The sequence below is a fragment of the Mus musculus genome, chromosome 15 (genome assembly GCF_000001635.26).
Source record: "Mus musculus strain C57BL/6J chromosome 15, GRCm38.p6 C57BL/6J".
Lineage (NCBI taxonomy): Eukaryota > Metazoa > Chordata > Mammalia > Rodentia > Muridae > Mus > Mus musculus.
Genome location: NC_000081.6, coordinates 74,734,846 through 74,747,289, shown reverse-complemented (window position 1 = coordinate 74,747,289; position 12,444 = coordinate 74,734,846). Strand labels below are relative to the sequence as shown.

The 12,444-nt window shown below is 51.9% G+C and overlaps 1 protein-coding gene and 1 long non-coding RNA gene across 2 annotated transcripts; one reads left to right on the top strand and one right to left on the bottom strand.

The window, feature by feature from the left end:
• The first annotated feature begins 602 nt into the window (after nucleotides 1–602).
• Slurp2 (secreted Ly6/Plaur domain containing 2) lies at nucleotides 603–4,451 on the top strand. Its single transcript, NM_001081961.1, has 3 exons — nucleotides 603–666; nucleotides 3,801–3,905; nucleotides 4,157–4,451. The coding sequence occupies exons 1-3, from the start codon at nucleotides 615–617 to the stop codon at nucleotides 4,291–4,293; spliced, it is 294 nt and encodes a 97-aa protein (NP_001075430.1). The 5' UTR covers nucleotides 603–614; the 3' UTR covers nucleotides 4,294–4,451.
• A 4,404-nt stretch (nucleotides 4,452–8,855) lies between these two features.
• Nucleotides 8,856–12,409, bottom strand: Gm33124. Its single transcript, XR_384182.2, has 3 exons — nucleotides 12,373–12,409; nucleotides 10,156–10,355; nucleotides 8,856–10,060 (listed from the first exon to the last, which is right to left on the bottom strand). It is a non-coding gene; the product is annotated as a predicted gene, 33124 (long non-coding RNA).
• Nucleotides 12,410–12,444: the final 35 nt, after the last annotated feature.

The window sequence follows — 12,444 nt, the reverse complement described above, 5'->3', positions numbered from 1 at the left end:
ACACCAAAGGCTTTGCCTTCCTCTCCTATTGCCACTTGGTCCCATGCTAGTACAATCCCTTGATTGCTAACACTCACCCCTGATTACCAGTATCACATGTACAGCCATGATTCTCCTGGCTCTCCTAGTCCTGGGAGGGACAGGACATGACCGAAGCCTGATTTAGCAGATTAGGAAACTGGTCCTTCAAAAGCCGGGCCACCATCCTCCATCCAGAAGGTGCTGCCGAGGAAGACATCCTAGTATCACCTGGCCCCAGCTCCGGTCTCACTTTCGAGTGGAGCAGAAGACTGCTTGCTATACTATGTCCTCTCTGCAGCTGCAGGGTGAGGTGGACTTGTACTGAGCTTCCAGCCTGCACAAGACCTCCCTTGAGAGCCCTGGGCCTGATGTTTGGCACATCCCTACTCCATGGAGGAGGGAAGAAGGCTTGTGAAATTGTACCTGGCTCCCCAAGGCCACATAGCAACAAGCTCTGCCAGCTCTCATCTGAGCCAGGTTGCAAGTGACTCAGGGCTGGGAACCAGCAGCAATGGGAGGCAAGGGTGGAGTAGGAGCCACAAGCAGGTATAAGGGGTGGCCAGGGAGTAAACCTCATCCCCGACGCGGAGAACATGAGGCTTCCCTTCTGGTTCCTTCTGGCCGTGGTCTTGAGCATGGAGCTAGGTGAGTCAGGAATATGGATGCCTTCCCTACTGCCCCTACTTAGCTGTGTCCTTCCAGCCTGGGCCACTGCTGACCCTTTGGGGTACCTCTTTCCTTTTTCCTCTCCCCATCCTAGACCCCAAAACCCTCCCTATCTACAAGCCTCTGTCTTCTGCTGCTGGCTTTCATAGATCTCTAAACTCTCTTCTCTGAACCCCACAACACTCAAGCTTCATGCTTCTCAGTTTGAAACCCAACCCTAGGTATCCCCGACTCCATAGCAACAACCTTCCACACTCACAAGCCCGGCACACCTCTGCTACTTTGCCCCCCTCCAGCCCCAGGGCCCCAGCTGGTCTGTCTTCTGCAGCCACAACTCTCTCCTGACACGCTCTTACCTCCTTGTTTAGATTCTGTCTGTTCCACCTTCCCAGGGCGATTTCATCTAGTTGACATTCAGTTCCCTCGAACTTCTGTACCCTCCAGGCTAGCTAGCTCCTGTAATGGGTGCCTTGACGCCAGTGCCTGCTGATGGCCTCCCAGGGACAGCCACAGATATCATTTCCTATTCCTGGCCTTGCCATCCTTTAATGGAGTCCAAGTGGTTCCTATATCCAACCCCGATCAATGCCTGAGCAAAGAAACAGTTGCCATCAGCAAAGGGTGCTCCAGATTCAGCCAGCCTCAGCTCCCAGAAGCCTCACCTAGCAAACTCTTGGTTTCCATCATGGGTGGGAATGCTCCAGCATTTGGGGTCCACCTGAGCTGTGGGATAGGAGGTCCATGTGTACATCTCTGGCTCGATTTCACTATTCTTGAACTGGGCCTAATGGGGACTCTCTGACCTGAGGAAGTCTGAACTGCTGACCACCTAATTGCTGCCCAGGGCCTTCAACACAGTCCATCTCCACTTTGATGGCCCTGAGCACAAGGTTTAGAGACATTTGTCTCTGTCAGGGCTGAGGTTTCAGAGGGAGGGCTCAGCCATGGGCCAGTTGCCATCTTCATCTGAGCTAAGGCTCTAGTATCTCAGGAGCATCTGTGAGCCTGAGGCAAGTCTCTACACAGGGACCTCCCAGGCTCTTCCTTCATACCCACCCCTCGAGACAAAAGCCTCAAGCCTGGCCACTTCAACGTCAGAGGGAGTCAGTCTCTCTCTGCGTAGTCCACGTCCTACATCTTTGCTGTGTGCCTGTTCTGCCACCCATGGGTAATGCCGTAGACTCAGGGCTCAACATAGCCTGAGAAGGGGAGATTCCATCCTAAGCTGATCCCAGGGTGAGAAAATAAGACCAGGGAGAGAGTCAACTATCCCTTGGCAACACTGCAGTGGGATTGGACCCAGTGGAGTCTGCTGTCTTGAGGCTTGTTCTATTGTCCCTCTTACCTTCTCCAAAACCCTCTCTCTCTAGGCAAGTGTCTACCTGAGGGTCTGTTCCTATGATCCTACCACTGTTCCCAGAGCCAATTTCCTTCTGAGAGCTAAACCTTCCTGGCTTCCTTGATGACACAAAGACCCCAAGAGGGACAGCTATTCTTTCCCTTCATGACCCAGCTCCTGTCCCTGTCCTAGAGCTCATTCGATCCTTTATTCTTTGAACATCTCTTGAGCCTCATTGGTGAAGCAGGATCCAGTGTAACGGATGCTTGGGGGGCATTGGGAAGTGGGAAGGGATCCCCATTCACCCCCAGAACCCTAGTGAATAAGAGTAGGGAGACAGCCTTGAGTACAAACATAACAAGGTCAGCTCGTGATGGCTGTATCAAAGGAGGATCTCTATGCCATAGCTGAGAGGCTCCCCGGGAGGAGATGGCCTGTGAGACGGGGCTTGATTCTGCCATATGGATGATGGAAGGGTGAGCCTGGGCAAAGCTAGGAGGCATGGGAAGGAAGAGAAATGGAAGTTGATGCCAGTCCAATTCTCCCCAGCACCTTGCCTGTCCCTTTTGGTGTCCCAACCACTTGCCCCTCAATCAGCTGCTGTCTATGCTTTTCGCTGTGCAGGGAACCCATGTTCAGTCTGTTTAGTGTCTTTAACATACAGAGGACAGCTACAGACTTCTTGGCTTCTGTTGCTACCTTTTTGTGCCCCTTGCAGGGTCTCAGCTATGGCTGTTTTATAAGGCCTAGTAAACAGTCAAGGCAAACTGTGGGGACCTTGCTGTGGTAGGGACTTGCTATCTGTCCACCTGCTCTATAGTACATAGGATGAAAACCTCTGAGACTAGCCAGAATGGACCAGCAAACTTACATGTGAGGGCTGGTAGAGGTGTGGCTGTAGTAGGAGCCCCAGGCAGGAGCCAGCTTCTTGTCCCAGACACTCCTTGGTGGCCCAGGTAGGATGGGACTTCCCCTAGGAGCTTCCCTATTTGGTGTGTCAGCTCAGGACTTGTACAGAGCCCGTGTGCAGTAGCTTGACTGATCATGGAGAATACCCAGGTCTGGGCATGGAATTTGGGACTTTGGAATCCAAGGAAGAAAACTTAAGAAAGAGAGAGGGAGAAGGCTGCAGAGAAGACAGGGAGAGGCAAGGAGACAGGAAAGGGAATCCAGAGAAAGCAAGAGAGAGCAAGGTAGGCCACTCACTGGCCTGACTGGGGGTCCCTGGGCTGGATGCAAGACCTGTGATCTAGGATTTGCCAGGAAAATGGCCGGTGGAACTCAGAAGGCTCCCACCCTCCATCTGCCTGGCCTTGCCCCAGATTCCTTGCTAACTGGATAAAGGTCCCATTATCTTAAACCATAGAACAGAGAACCCCAGGGCTAGAACTACTTTTTTCTCAGGTACTTGGAGGTAAAGGAGGGCATGGCTAAAGTCCCAGATCCCCATCCCTGGTCTTCAGGAGCTGGAACCTCTTCTCCTCTTCCGCAGGAGGTCCACCTCTGCTCCATCCAGCCCTTGGTACTCTGGGCTGGAACACAGACCAGCTGGCTCCAATGATTACTGCCTCTCACACAGTGGTAGGCTGAGCATCAGGGTTTCCCTTAGCCTTTCTTCCAAGGTCTCTCTCGAGGTGCAAGGCCCCTCGAGGGAGGCCGGGCTGCAGAGCTATGGGACCAGCTTGAGGATAGAAGCTGAGCGCTGGGTACCAGAGCAGGTGGCATCCTCTGCAGGAGTTGCTCACCGGCTGTCTCTGTCTTCTTCTGTCTGTAGCTGTAACACAGGGCCTGCAATGCCACCTGTGCAAGGGATTTGGAGGATGCTCTCGCCCGTCTAGCTGCCCATGGAGCTCCACCCACTGTGTCATCATTGCCACCCGTGAGTGTGATGAGAGGGATGGGCTGGACACACCCTTCTTGAACAGAGAGCTGGCTCACTGGGCAGGCAGAGCCCAGAGCTCAGCAGATCAAGAATACAGTAGGAATGTGTCTGGCAGCCTCTGCCTAGGATAGGGACCAGGCCGGGTCTTTCAGTCCTTGGAGATAGCCCTCAGTACAATGGCTGATATGATAGAGGTTTGGGCAGCTCAGATCTTCAGGAAGCACCATGGTTTCTCTCTTATCCCCCAGGTTCTCCCATCAGCTTTACAGATCTGCCTCTGGTGACGAAGATGTGCTACAGTGGCTGTCCTGATGTCTCCAGCTTGGGCTTAGGTCCTCATGTATCCATCGCCTGCTGCCAGTCCAATCTCTGCAACAGGGACTGACCACACTCCTCCACTCCCAGCTGGCTCCACAGAACAATGCCATGCCCCTTGGTTAGGCCTGGTCCTTGGAGATCACTCCAGCTTGGCTATCCCAAAGCCCCCACCCCAACTCACACTTCTTTGGGAGGTTCTGAATGAAGTCCTGTGTAAATCCACTGTGATACAAGCTTAAGATCCAATCTGCGGGTTACCCTCAGTGTCAACAAATCTCCCAATAAAAACTACCTGGGTCACATAGTTGTCCAATGGAAGCACCATATCAAGTATTAGGCTTGGCTATAGAGGGAATTGGATTCAGACAGTCCCTTATCCCCTCCCTGTCCCTTGCCAGTCATGGCCTCCTTGACCCAGGCTGTCTACCACAGCCCCACTGACCTTCTCTCTTCTATGAAGAGCCTGCCTATCTTCAGGTAGACACAGGGCCTGAGAGTCACAGGAGCCTGTAGATGGCTGATTCTGTTCTTGAGCAGGCTATGAGGAGGAGCTTAGTCTGTAGGCACTTGAAGAACGCCCTAACTTGAGGCTGGGGCACCTGAGTATTACCCTGATCTGATATGCAGAGGAGTATCCCAAAATTGAGATTAGGGGCCAAGGAGTACCCAGACCTGGGGCTGAGGGCTGGAGAGCACTCTAGCCTAGAGTTGAGGTCTGGGGAGCACTCTAACCTGGGACTGAGGGCTGGGGGAGCACTCTAAACTGGGGCTGAGGTCTGGGGAGCACTCTAACCTGGGGCTGAGGGCTGGGGAGCATTCTAACCTGGGGCTGAGAGCTAGGGAGCACTCTAACCTGGGGCTGAGGGCTGGGGAGCATTCTAACCTGGGGCTGAGAGCTAGGGAGCACTCTAGCCTGGGGCTGAGAGCTGCGGAGCACTCTAACCTGGGGCTGAGGGCTGGGGAGTGCTCTAGCCTGGGGCTGAGGGCTGGGGAGCACTCTAACCTGGGGCTGAGGGCTGGGGAGTGCTCTAGCCTGGGGCTGAGGGCTGGGGAGCGCTCTAATCTGGGGCTGAGAGCTGGGGAGCACTCTAGCCTGGGGCTGAGAGTTGCGGAGCACTCTAACTTGGGGCTGAGGGCTGGGGAGTGCTCTAGCCTGGGGCTGAGGGCTGGGGAGCACTCTAGCCTGGGCTGAGAGCATTTAAAGAACACCCTTGATCTGAGGTTTGGGACACTTGAGGAGCACCCTAACCTGGGCTTGAAGGCTGAAGGGAACCCTGACCTGGGGCCAATGAGCACACTCACTCTGAATGAGATTCCAGAAGCATCCTACAGATAAACAGTTGGGCAGGTGGAGAAGAAGGCCTCTACAGAGAAGGAATGGTGTTTGCTGACCACAGGCCTTTGGTGACCATCCAACTCTATTGTCAGGAGCTCTTGAGGAAACCTGCTATCTTCTTGGCCTTGTGTCTCTGGCACCTTGTCCCATTCTGTCTTTCCTACTATCTCCTGGCCTGGTTTGCTTTGCCTGTGTCTCCCAGAAAGCTGTCCACACCCTGTGTGACCCTGGGCCGAAACTCTGCCTCCAGGTACCCATCAGGAATCTGCAATGAGAAAGCTGTGCCCCGGGGCAGTTGAATAGCACTGCCCAGACAACACATCCACTCACCTTAGTATGGACACGGGGAATTAAATGCCTAGAATTTGTGCCCGGTAAATATTTAATTTCCAGTTCCCAACCAGGCCTGGGGATAAGTTTCTGGCTCCTGGCTTCTGAAGACCAGAAGCACATCACAGTTGATACCTGCCAGGAAAAACAGACAGGCCCTGCCCTGGGCTTGCTTGTCCTCAGCTTGGCAAAGTTCTCACAAAAATAAACACTCGCCAAAGGTGACGCCCAAGAGAAGGGCGATGACCAAGCAGAGAGAAACTGACAGAAAGCTGGAGCCTCAGCATCAGACAAACCATGGAAAAGAAGTAGCTTGTGCTAGCAGTGCCCAAATGAATAACAGTGTTGCTCAGGGCACTGGGGAAAGACAGCCAGCTGCTATACTAGCACCCAAAGCAAGAAAAGATGGGTCCAGACCTCTCTCACCAGGTCAAAAGACACAAAGGAAAACCAAAGTCCTTTTGCTTGTTTTGAGAACTGGTCCCACTGTATATAGCCCAAACTGTCCTCTAGCTTCCTGTGTGGCTGAAAAAGAAATTCCTTAAATGCTAGCCCATTCAGAAGATTAAAAGGCCTCAAAGTTGACTCTAATCCCATGATTAGATTAATCGGACAATTAAACTCAGGCCTATGGTATGACCCAGAAGTGGTGCCCCAGGCATATACGCAAGTAGAAACTGGCCCACAGTTGCCCAGGGCAGGGCTATTCACACACAGCAGCCACAGGGTGGAAACCCACATACGCATCCGCATGAGAAAACACATACACTATGACCTGTTCAGGCTATGAAATCCCAGTCACCCATCTACAGGAGTGAGGTCCTGACCCACACTTTTGCAGGGCTGACCCTTCAAATGGTACAGAGTACTTTGTTCTCTAGGATTCTGCATGAAGTTTAGGAAAGACTGGAAACAGATGAGTGTGACACACCAGGCAGGAGAGGACGCCAACGTATGTCCTTCTACTGTACCATTCAGTATCTCTGGTCATCAAAATGCTTGTACATTTCTTGGGCCACTGTAAACATCAGAGTCTACAGGAGTAGAGTGTGTGTTTGGGGTTGTCAGAGCACTTCAGTAGGAACATGTCATACAGAGGCTGTGGCAGGGAGAAAGGCAAATGGGGAAGTGTGTGCAAGCTTCTTGGGCATAGCGGTCTATGGGTCTTAGGCATGTGGGTCAGGGCTTGGCAGCTGTGGTTGGAGGAAGAGGCACTGTTGTGATGTCCAGTGTACTTTGTCTGAACTGCTGCAGTTACAGAAATCTGCATGTCACGTGTTGCGCATGCAAAGCACAGGGTGTGTGCAGAGCAAGGAATCTCTGGCAAGGTTCCTGAGGAAACCATTGTCCCAGGCAGGTAGGCAGGAGCCTGCCCAGCGCCACTTCCTTCCTGTGTCTAGTTTTACTGGGTCTGTCAAGAAAGTCCACATCCTGGGACTTTCATCAACTTTCCATCATCAACTTTCAGGATTTTTGGTCAGCCAGCAAGCGTTCCCACAGTGGGCTTCAGCTGGTCCTTCTCCAGGTCAATGCAACTCAGGTACCAGCCATGTGTGGCCCACATGAGACCCTACAGGTTGAGGGCTCTGTCCCCAAGGCTATTCCCACCTCACATCCTTCGCTCTCTGCCTTTCCATATAGTGTTTTGGCATCTTTGGTCTTTTTTTTTTTAAGATTTATTTATTTATTATGTATACAGTGTTCTGCCTTCATGTACACCTGCAGGCCAGAAGAGAGCATCAGATCTCATTATAGATGGTTATGAGCCACCATGTGGTTGCTGGGAATCAAACTCAGGACCTCTGGAAGAGCAACCAGTGCTCTCAATCTCTGAGCCATCTCTCTGGCCCTTTGGTCATGTCCTTGATTTTTTTTTTCGAGACAGGGTTTCTCTGTGTAGCCCTGGCTGTCCTGGAACTCACTATGTAGACCAGGCTGGCCTGGAACTCAGAAATCCACCTGCCTCTGCCTCCCAAGTGCTGGGATTAAAAGCATGCGCCACCACTGCCCAGCTCCATGTTCTTGATTTTTTAAAAATGGTTAAAAGTGTCACCTGATTTCTTGGGGTCTACTAAGGAACAGCAGGGCCCTAATGCCTTCCCAAGAAACCCAGAACCTCTTGTGTTAAGCAACCCAGAGACTGAGAGTCCCATCCCTTTGGGGTTTTAAAGAGGTTTCATTATGTGGGCATGATTGGTTACATCATTGGCCACTGGTGATCAGCTCAGCTTTCAGTCCCTCTCCTGTCCTCAGAGGAGACTTGGGGTGTGGATCAAAATCCCCACCCATCAATTGTGTTAGTATCTCTTAGGTGATCGGCCCCATCCTGGAACTACCGAGGGGCATCTATCTACCTGTCTGTCATTCATCAACTTATAAAAGACACTCAGGAGCTTTTAGGAGCTGCGTGTCAAGAAACCTGGCTGAAGACCAAGGGTGTCTTTCACAATGCCACGGGAATGGAGGGATGGTACATTAGCTAGGAGCATGGGCTTCCTTTCTGAGACAATGGGACACGGCAACCCAACTAGTGGTGTTTGCAGATGTCCGCGGCTATGCCAAAACTGTTGAGTTTGGGAGTGCCATCTTCCCACACACCCACTTCAGCATGTCAGTTTGTAGCCCTAGCTGGCCTTGAACTCACAGCTATCATTTCTCACACAAATGCAGGGATTACAGGTGGGTGGCACCACACTCAGCGAATGATACACTTTGAAATGTGTGAGCTGCCAGGTATGTGAGATGTAGCCAATAATGCTTCTGAAAATTAGAAAGAGAAAAATAACTAGGCAGTGGTGGTGCATGCCTTCAATCCTAGAACTCAGGAGGCAGAGACAGGTAGATCTCTGAGTTCAAGGCTTGCCTGGTCTGCAAATTGAGTTCAGGACAGGACAGGGAGACATAGGGAAACAACCACAACAAAAGATAAAGGTAATCGAGATGCAAAATCGAGAGTCATAAATTACTTTAAAAGAATCTATTAAATAATGCACATGGAAGCTTTCTAGGACTTGGGAGACTGGAACTGAAGGTTCAGGCCAGCCTGGGTTTCATAGGGTGACTTGGGAGAAGGGACTATTAACAAAATTGAAAGACAGAAGACCAAGAAGGAAATATTTGTCCCATATGCCAAGAAGTGCACCACCCTCCACGTGTACCCACTGGGCAGTGCCACAGGAAATGGTCAGAGGACACGCACACAGGGAGGCCAAGGAAAGAGGGGTGCTGAGAGGGTGACAAAGCAGAGGCTCGTCATCCTTATTAATCAAGGCTATGACACATTCTAAGAGCACCCGATGGGAGGTGCAGTGGGTGGGGCCTGTGGGAGGGGTGTGGCCTCCACTGCTGCTCCATGGAAGATGATTGGCAGACTCTGATGTATCCCCAGTGTTTGCTGGATGCTGCTTCTGTAGATGCCTTTGTCCCCTGTCCAACCCAATTAATGTCCACTACTGGTCATGGCCATGTGAGGTGACTGATTTGCAAAATCAGAGGTCTCAAGGCAGACTTTCAAGAGAGGGGCAGTCTGGGAGGCTGAAGTGCAGTTTGGGAATCTGAGGCCAGAGGCCGGAGTGTGGAGTGATCTTTAATGGTTTCTTCTGAGTATTTCATAAGTCCTTTGGGAGAGGCTCGAGTTAAACCACAATCACTGCCACGTTTATACCTTCCTGGAAGCCTCCAGAAAAAGTTGCACTATGGTAGTAAGGACTAGGGTGGTTTATGATTGCAGGGACAGTGAACCTGCAGGAGGGGTGTTTCCAGTTCCCCTGGGGCCCTTCTAGAAACATCCCTTAGATGTCTGGTTGGCCAGTGCAAAGGGTGGATATGGAGAAGATATCTACTGCCCCCCTTTCAGGATGAAACTGTGAATGTCAGTGCTCCGTAGGTCCAGAGGATGGTGCACAGGGGCTCATGCCCAGCAGCATCCTATTGGAAAGATCCTGGAGGAACAGAGCACAGTGGCTCCTTCCCAGAGCACCATCCTCGATCCTGTTTGAGAGAGTCCTTCCTTTTCAGTGTGGAAATGTTTAAGAGCCACTTGTTTGCTCTCCTGGATGCTCCTGTGGAGGGGACAGAAGAGTCGGAGCCCAAAGAAAGATGATATACCCTTGGGCCTTCCTGGAGTCAGCAGAGCCTGGCTGGCTATGAGGGAGCAGGGTATGGCTACCTGGGGAGAAAGGTGTGTGGTTATTGTTCTCACAAGGGACCATTCTGGGTTGAAGTTGAGGTCAGGGCATCTGTCCACAAAACAGAGGTACTCACAGGGTACGGATGATCCTGGAGGATGGTGTAAGAGGACAAAGGAAGAGCCACAGACAGGGGAGGTAGAGACAGGGCTTTCCTGAACTTGAGAGAGCATCCATCCAGACCTTCCTCCATAGGCTGTCCTGGGCTCAGGGTGGCAAGCAGTGTACCCTCTCCCAGACATCCAGAGACAGGTCTCTGCTGCTGATCTCCATTACCTTGAGAGACAAAGACAGGAGTCAGTGTAGGGTCCCCGCTTCATGGGCTCCTCCCTGTCCACCACGGCATGGTACAGCCCATCTCATTCGTGCTGCAGACACAGAGGGAAGGGGTCTAGACACGTTCTGGGGAAGATCTCCCCTGCAGAGTCCCAGTGTGCCCAGAAAAGCAGTAGCTGTGCAGTGTGAGAGGGGCTGAAAGGTGGGATCTGAGCCCTGCGCCCCGCTCTAGCGTGACTTTCCAATGTCAGCAGCCCCAGAGGAGAAGCCGCAATGCCCTAGCAGAGTAGCAGTGCTACAGAAGTCCTTCATAGTCCTCCTCTGAGCCCTAAGCCCAGACACCCATAAGGCCTGACCCCAGTCACACACAGAACTGATCCTGGTTATATACTTACTCCTGATTCTAATCACCGTGCTTTCTTCCTGGTTATACTCTGAGACCTGATCTTGTTCACACTTCGGGCCCTGACCATGGTCACACACTGAGACCTGATCCTGGTCATAGTCTGAGGTTTGGTTCCAATCATATTCTGAGCCCTGATCCTGGTAACACTCTAAGCTCCGACTCCCTTATACTCTGAGTCTTGATCAGGTTACACTCTGAGCCTTGACCCTAGTCACACACTAAGCTTTGATCCAATGGTTTCTGGAATTGGGAAGGGAAGGACGTGGACCTCTCAGAGCAGAGGCCTCCCAGACGGAGCCAGCCCAGACCCTGGCTAGGCTACATTCCTCCCTGCCCCAAGACGGGAACTTCCCAGGTACCACTTGGGTGGGTGTTAATTCTAGGAGTGATACTTAGGGGGTCGGGTATATTCCAGGGGGTGAGGCAGAGTTGGAGGCCCTGGGCCCAAGGACAGAAAGGAGCTGAGCTGAGTTGGGTGCGGTGGAGAAATCGGGTTTGACCAAAGGACACACATGGGTGTGAATTGGGGCTGTCTAATCCAGTTAACCTCAGCCCATCCGTCCCCACAGCTGTGTGGTCACAGCCATTCGTGGTGAATGATTTGCAAAATCAGACAGGCTTGGGATGCCACCCGGCTTGCTAGGTGACCTTGTCTTAGTCAATTAACTTCTCAGAACCTAGTTTCTTTATCCACTCTAAAATTAATTAGTGCTCTGTCCCTCCAGAACTGTCACAAGGAAAAATACAGTTGGCAGGCTGAGCGTCTGACTCATGCCAGGCTAGGAAAGCCCTGGGAAGTACAGAGGTTGGTCCAGAGCCTAGGCAAATGAGGACCTTCCCATGCAGGGTGAAGCCAGACCCCAGTGGAGCTCCTGAGGGCAGTGGCAAGAGTGGACATACCTTGCTGGGGGCATAACAAGAACAAAGCCAGAGTAGGAGTAAGGTTGGGATGCTGGACAAAGAGACACCTGGGAAGCCCAGCAACAGTGTGGTCTTTACCACTAGCAGAGTCAGGCAGGTAGATATGCTCCCCACCCCTACATGTCTCAGCTGGGACAAGCTACTCTAGGAAGATACCTGTGGGAAATCAGGACGAGCCAGGTGCTGCCAGGTCATGGGGATCCCTGTCATAGCATTCTGTCTAGGGCAAGGACACTACACTCTACACATACACACACACACACACACACACACACACACACACACACACACACACACACACACACACAGAGAGAGAGAGAGACAGACAGACAGACAGACAGACAGACAGACAGGCAGACCTGATGCTATGGTGACCCCCACCCTTAAAATTATGTTTGTTGCTACTTCATAACTGTAATTTTGCTACTGTTATGAATCATAATGTAATTTTTTTTTAAAGATAGAGGATTGACAAAGGGATCAAGACCCACGGGTTTCGAATTGCTGTCCCTACCTCTTGACCTTCAGTGGAGAGAGGAAGGAGGAGGTGGAGGGGCCCAGGAAAGTCCTGCCTAAGATCAGCCTATGAGCCATTGGAGATCAAGGTGTGCAGACAAGCCGAGAGTGGATGGCCCTCCAGGAAACATGAAACAGTGTCCCCCAAAGCAACCCTGGGCCTCCCCAGCTCACCCATCCTCCAAAACACCTTCCTGTTGATCAAGCAAGTTCTGTCTTTGTTCCTTAGGCCTTTGAGTAAACTCT

Bases quoted from the DNA above. Each gene is read 5' to 3' on its own strand.
- Slurp2 (NM_001081961.1), top strand. From the start codon at position 615: ATGAGGCTTCCCTTCTGGTTCCTTCTGGCCGTGGTCTTGAGCATGGAG. The intron at 667-3,800 runs GTGAGTCAGGAA...TTCTGTCTGTAG, and splicing joins GGTCTTGAGCATGGAGCTAG to CTGTAACACAGGGCCTGCAA. The intron at 3,906-4,156 runs GTGAGTGTGATG...CTTATCCCCCAG, and splicing joins CTGTGTCATCATTGCCACCC to GTTCTCCCATCAGCTTTACA.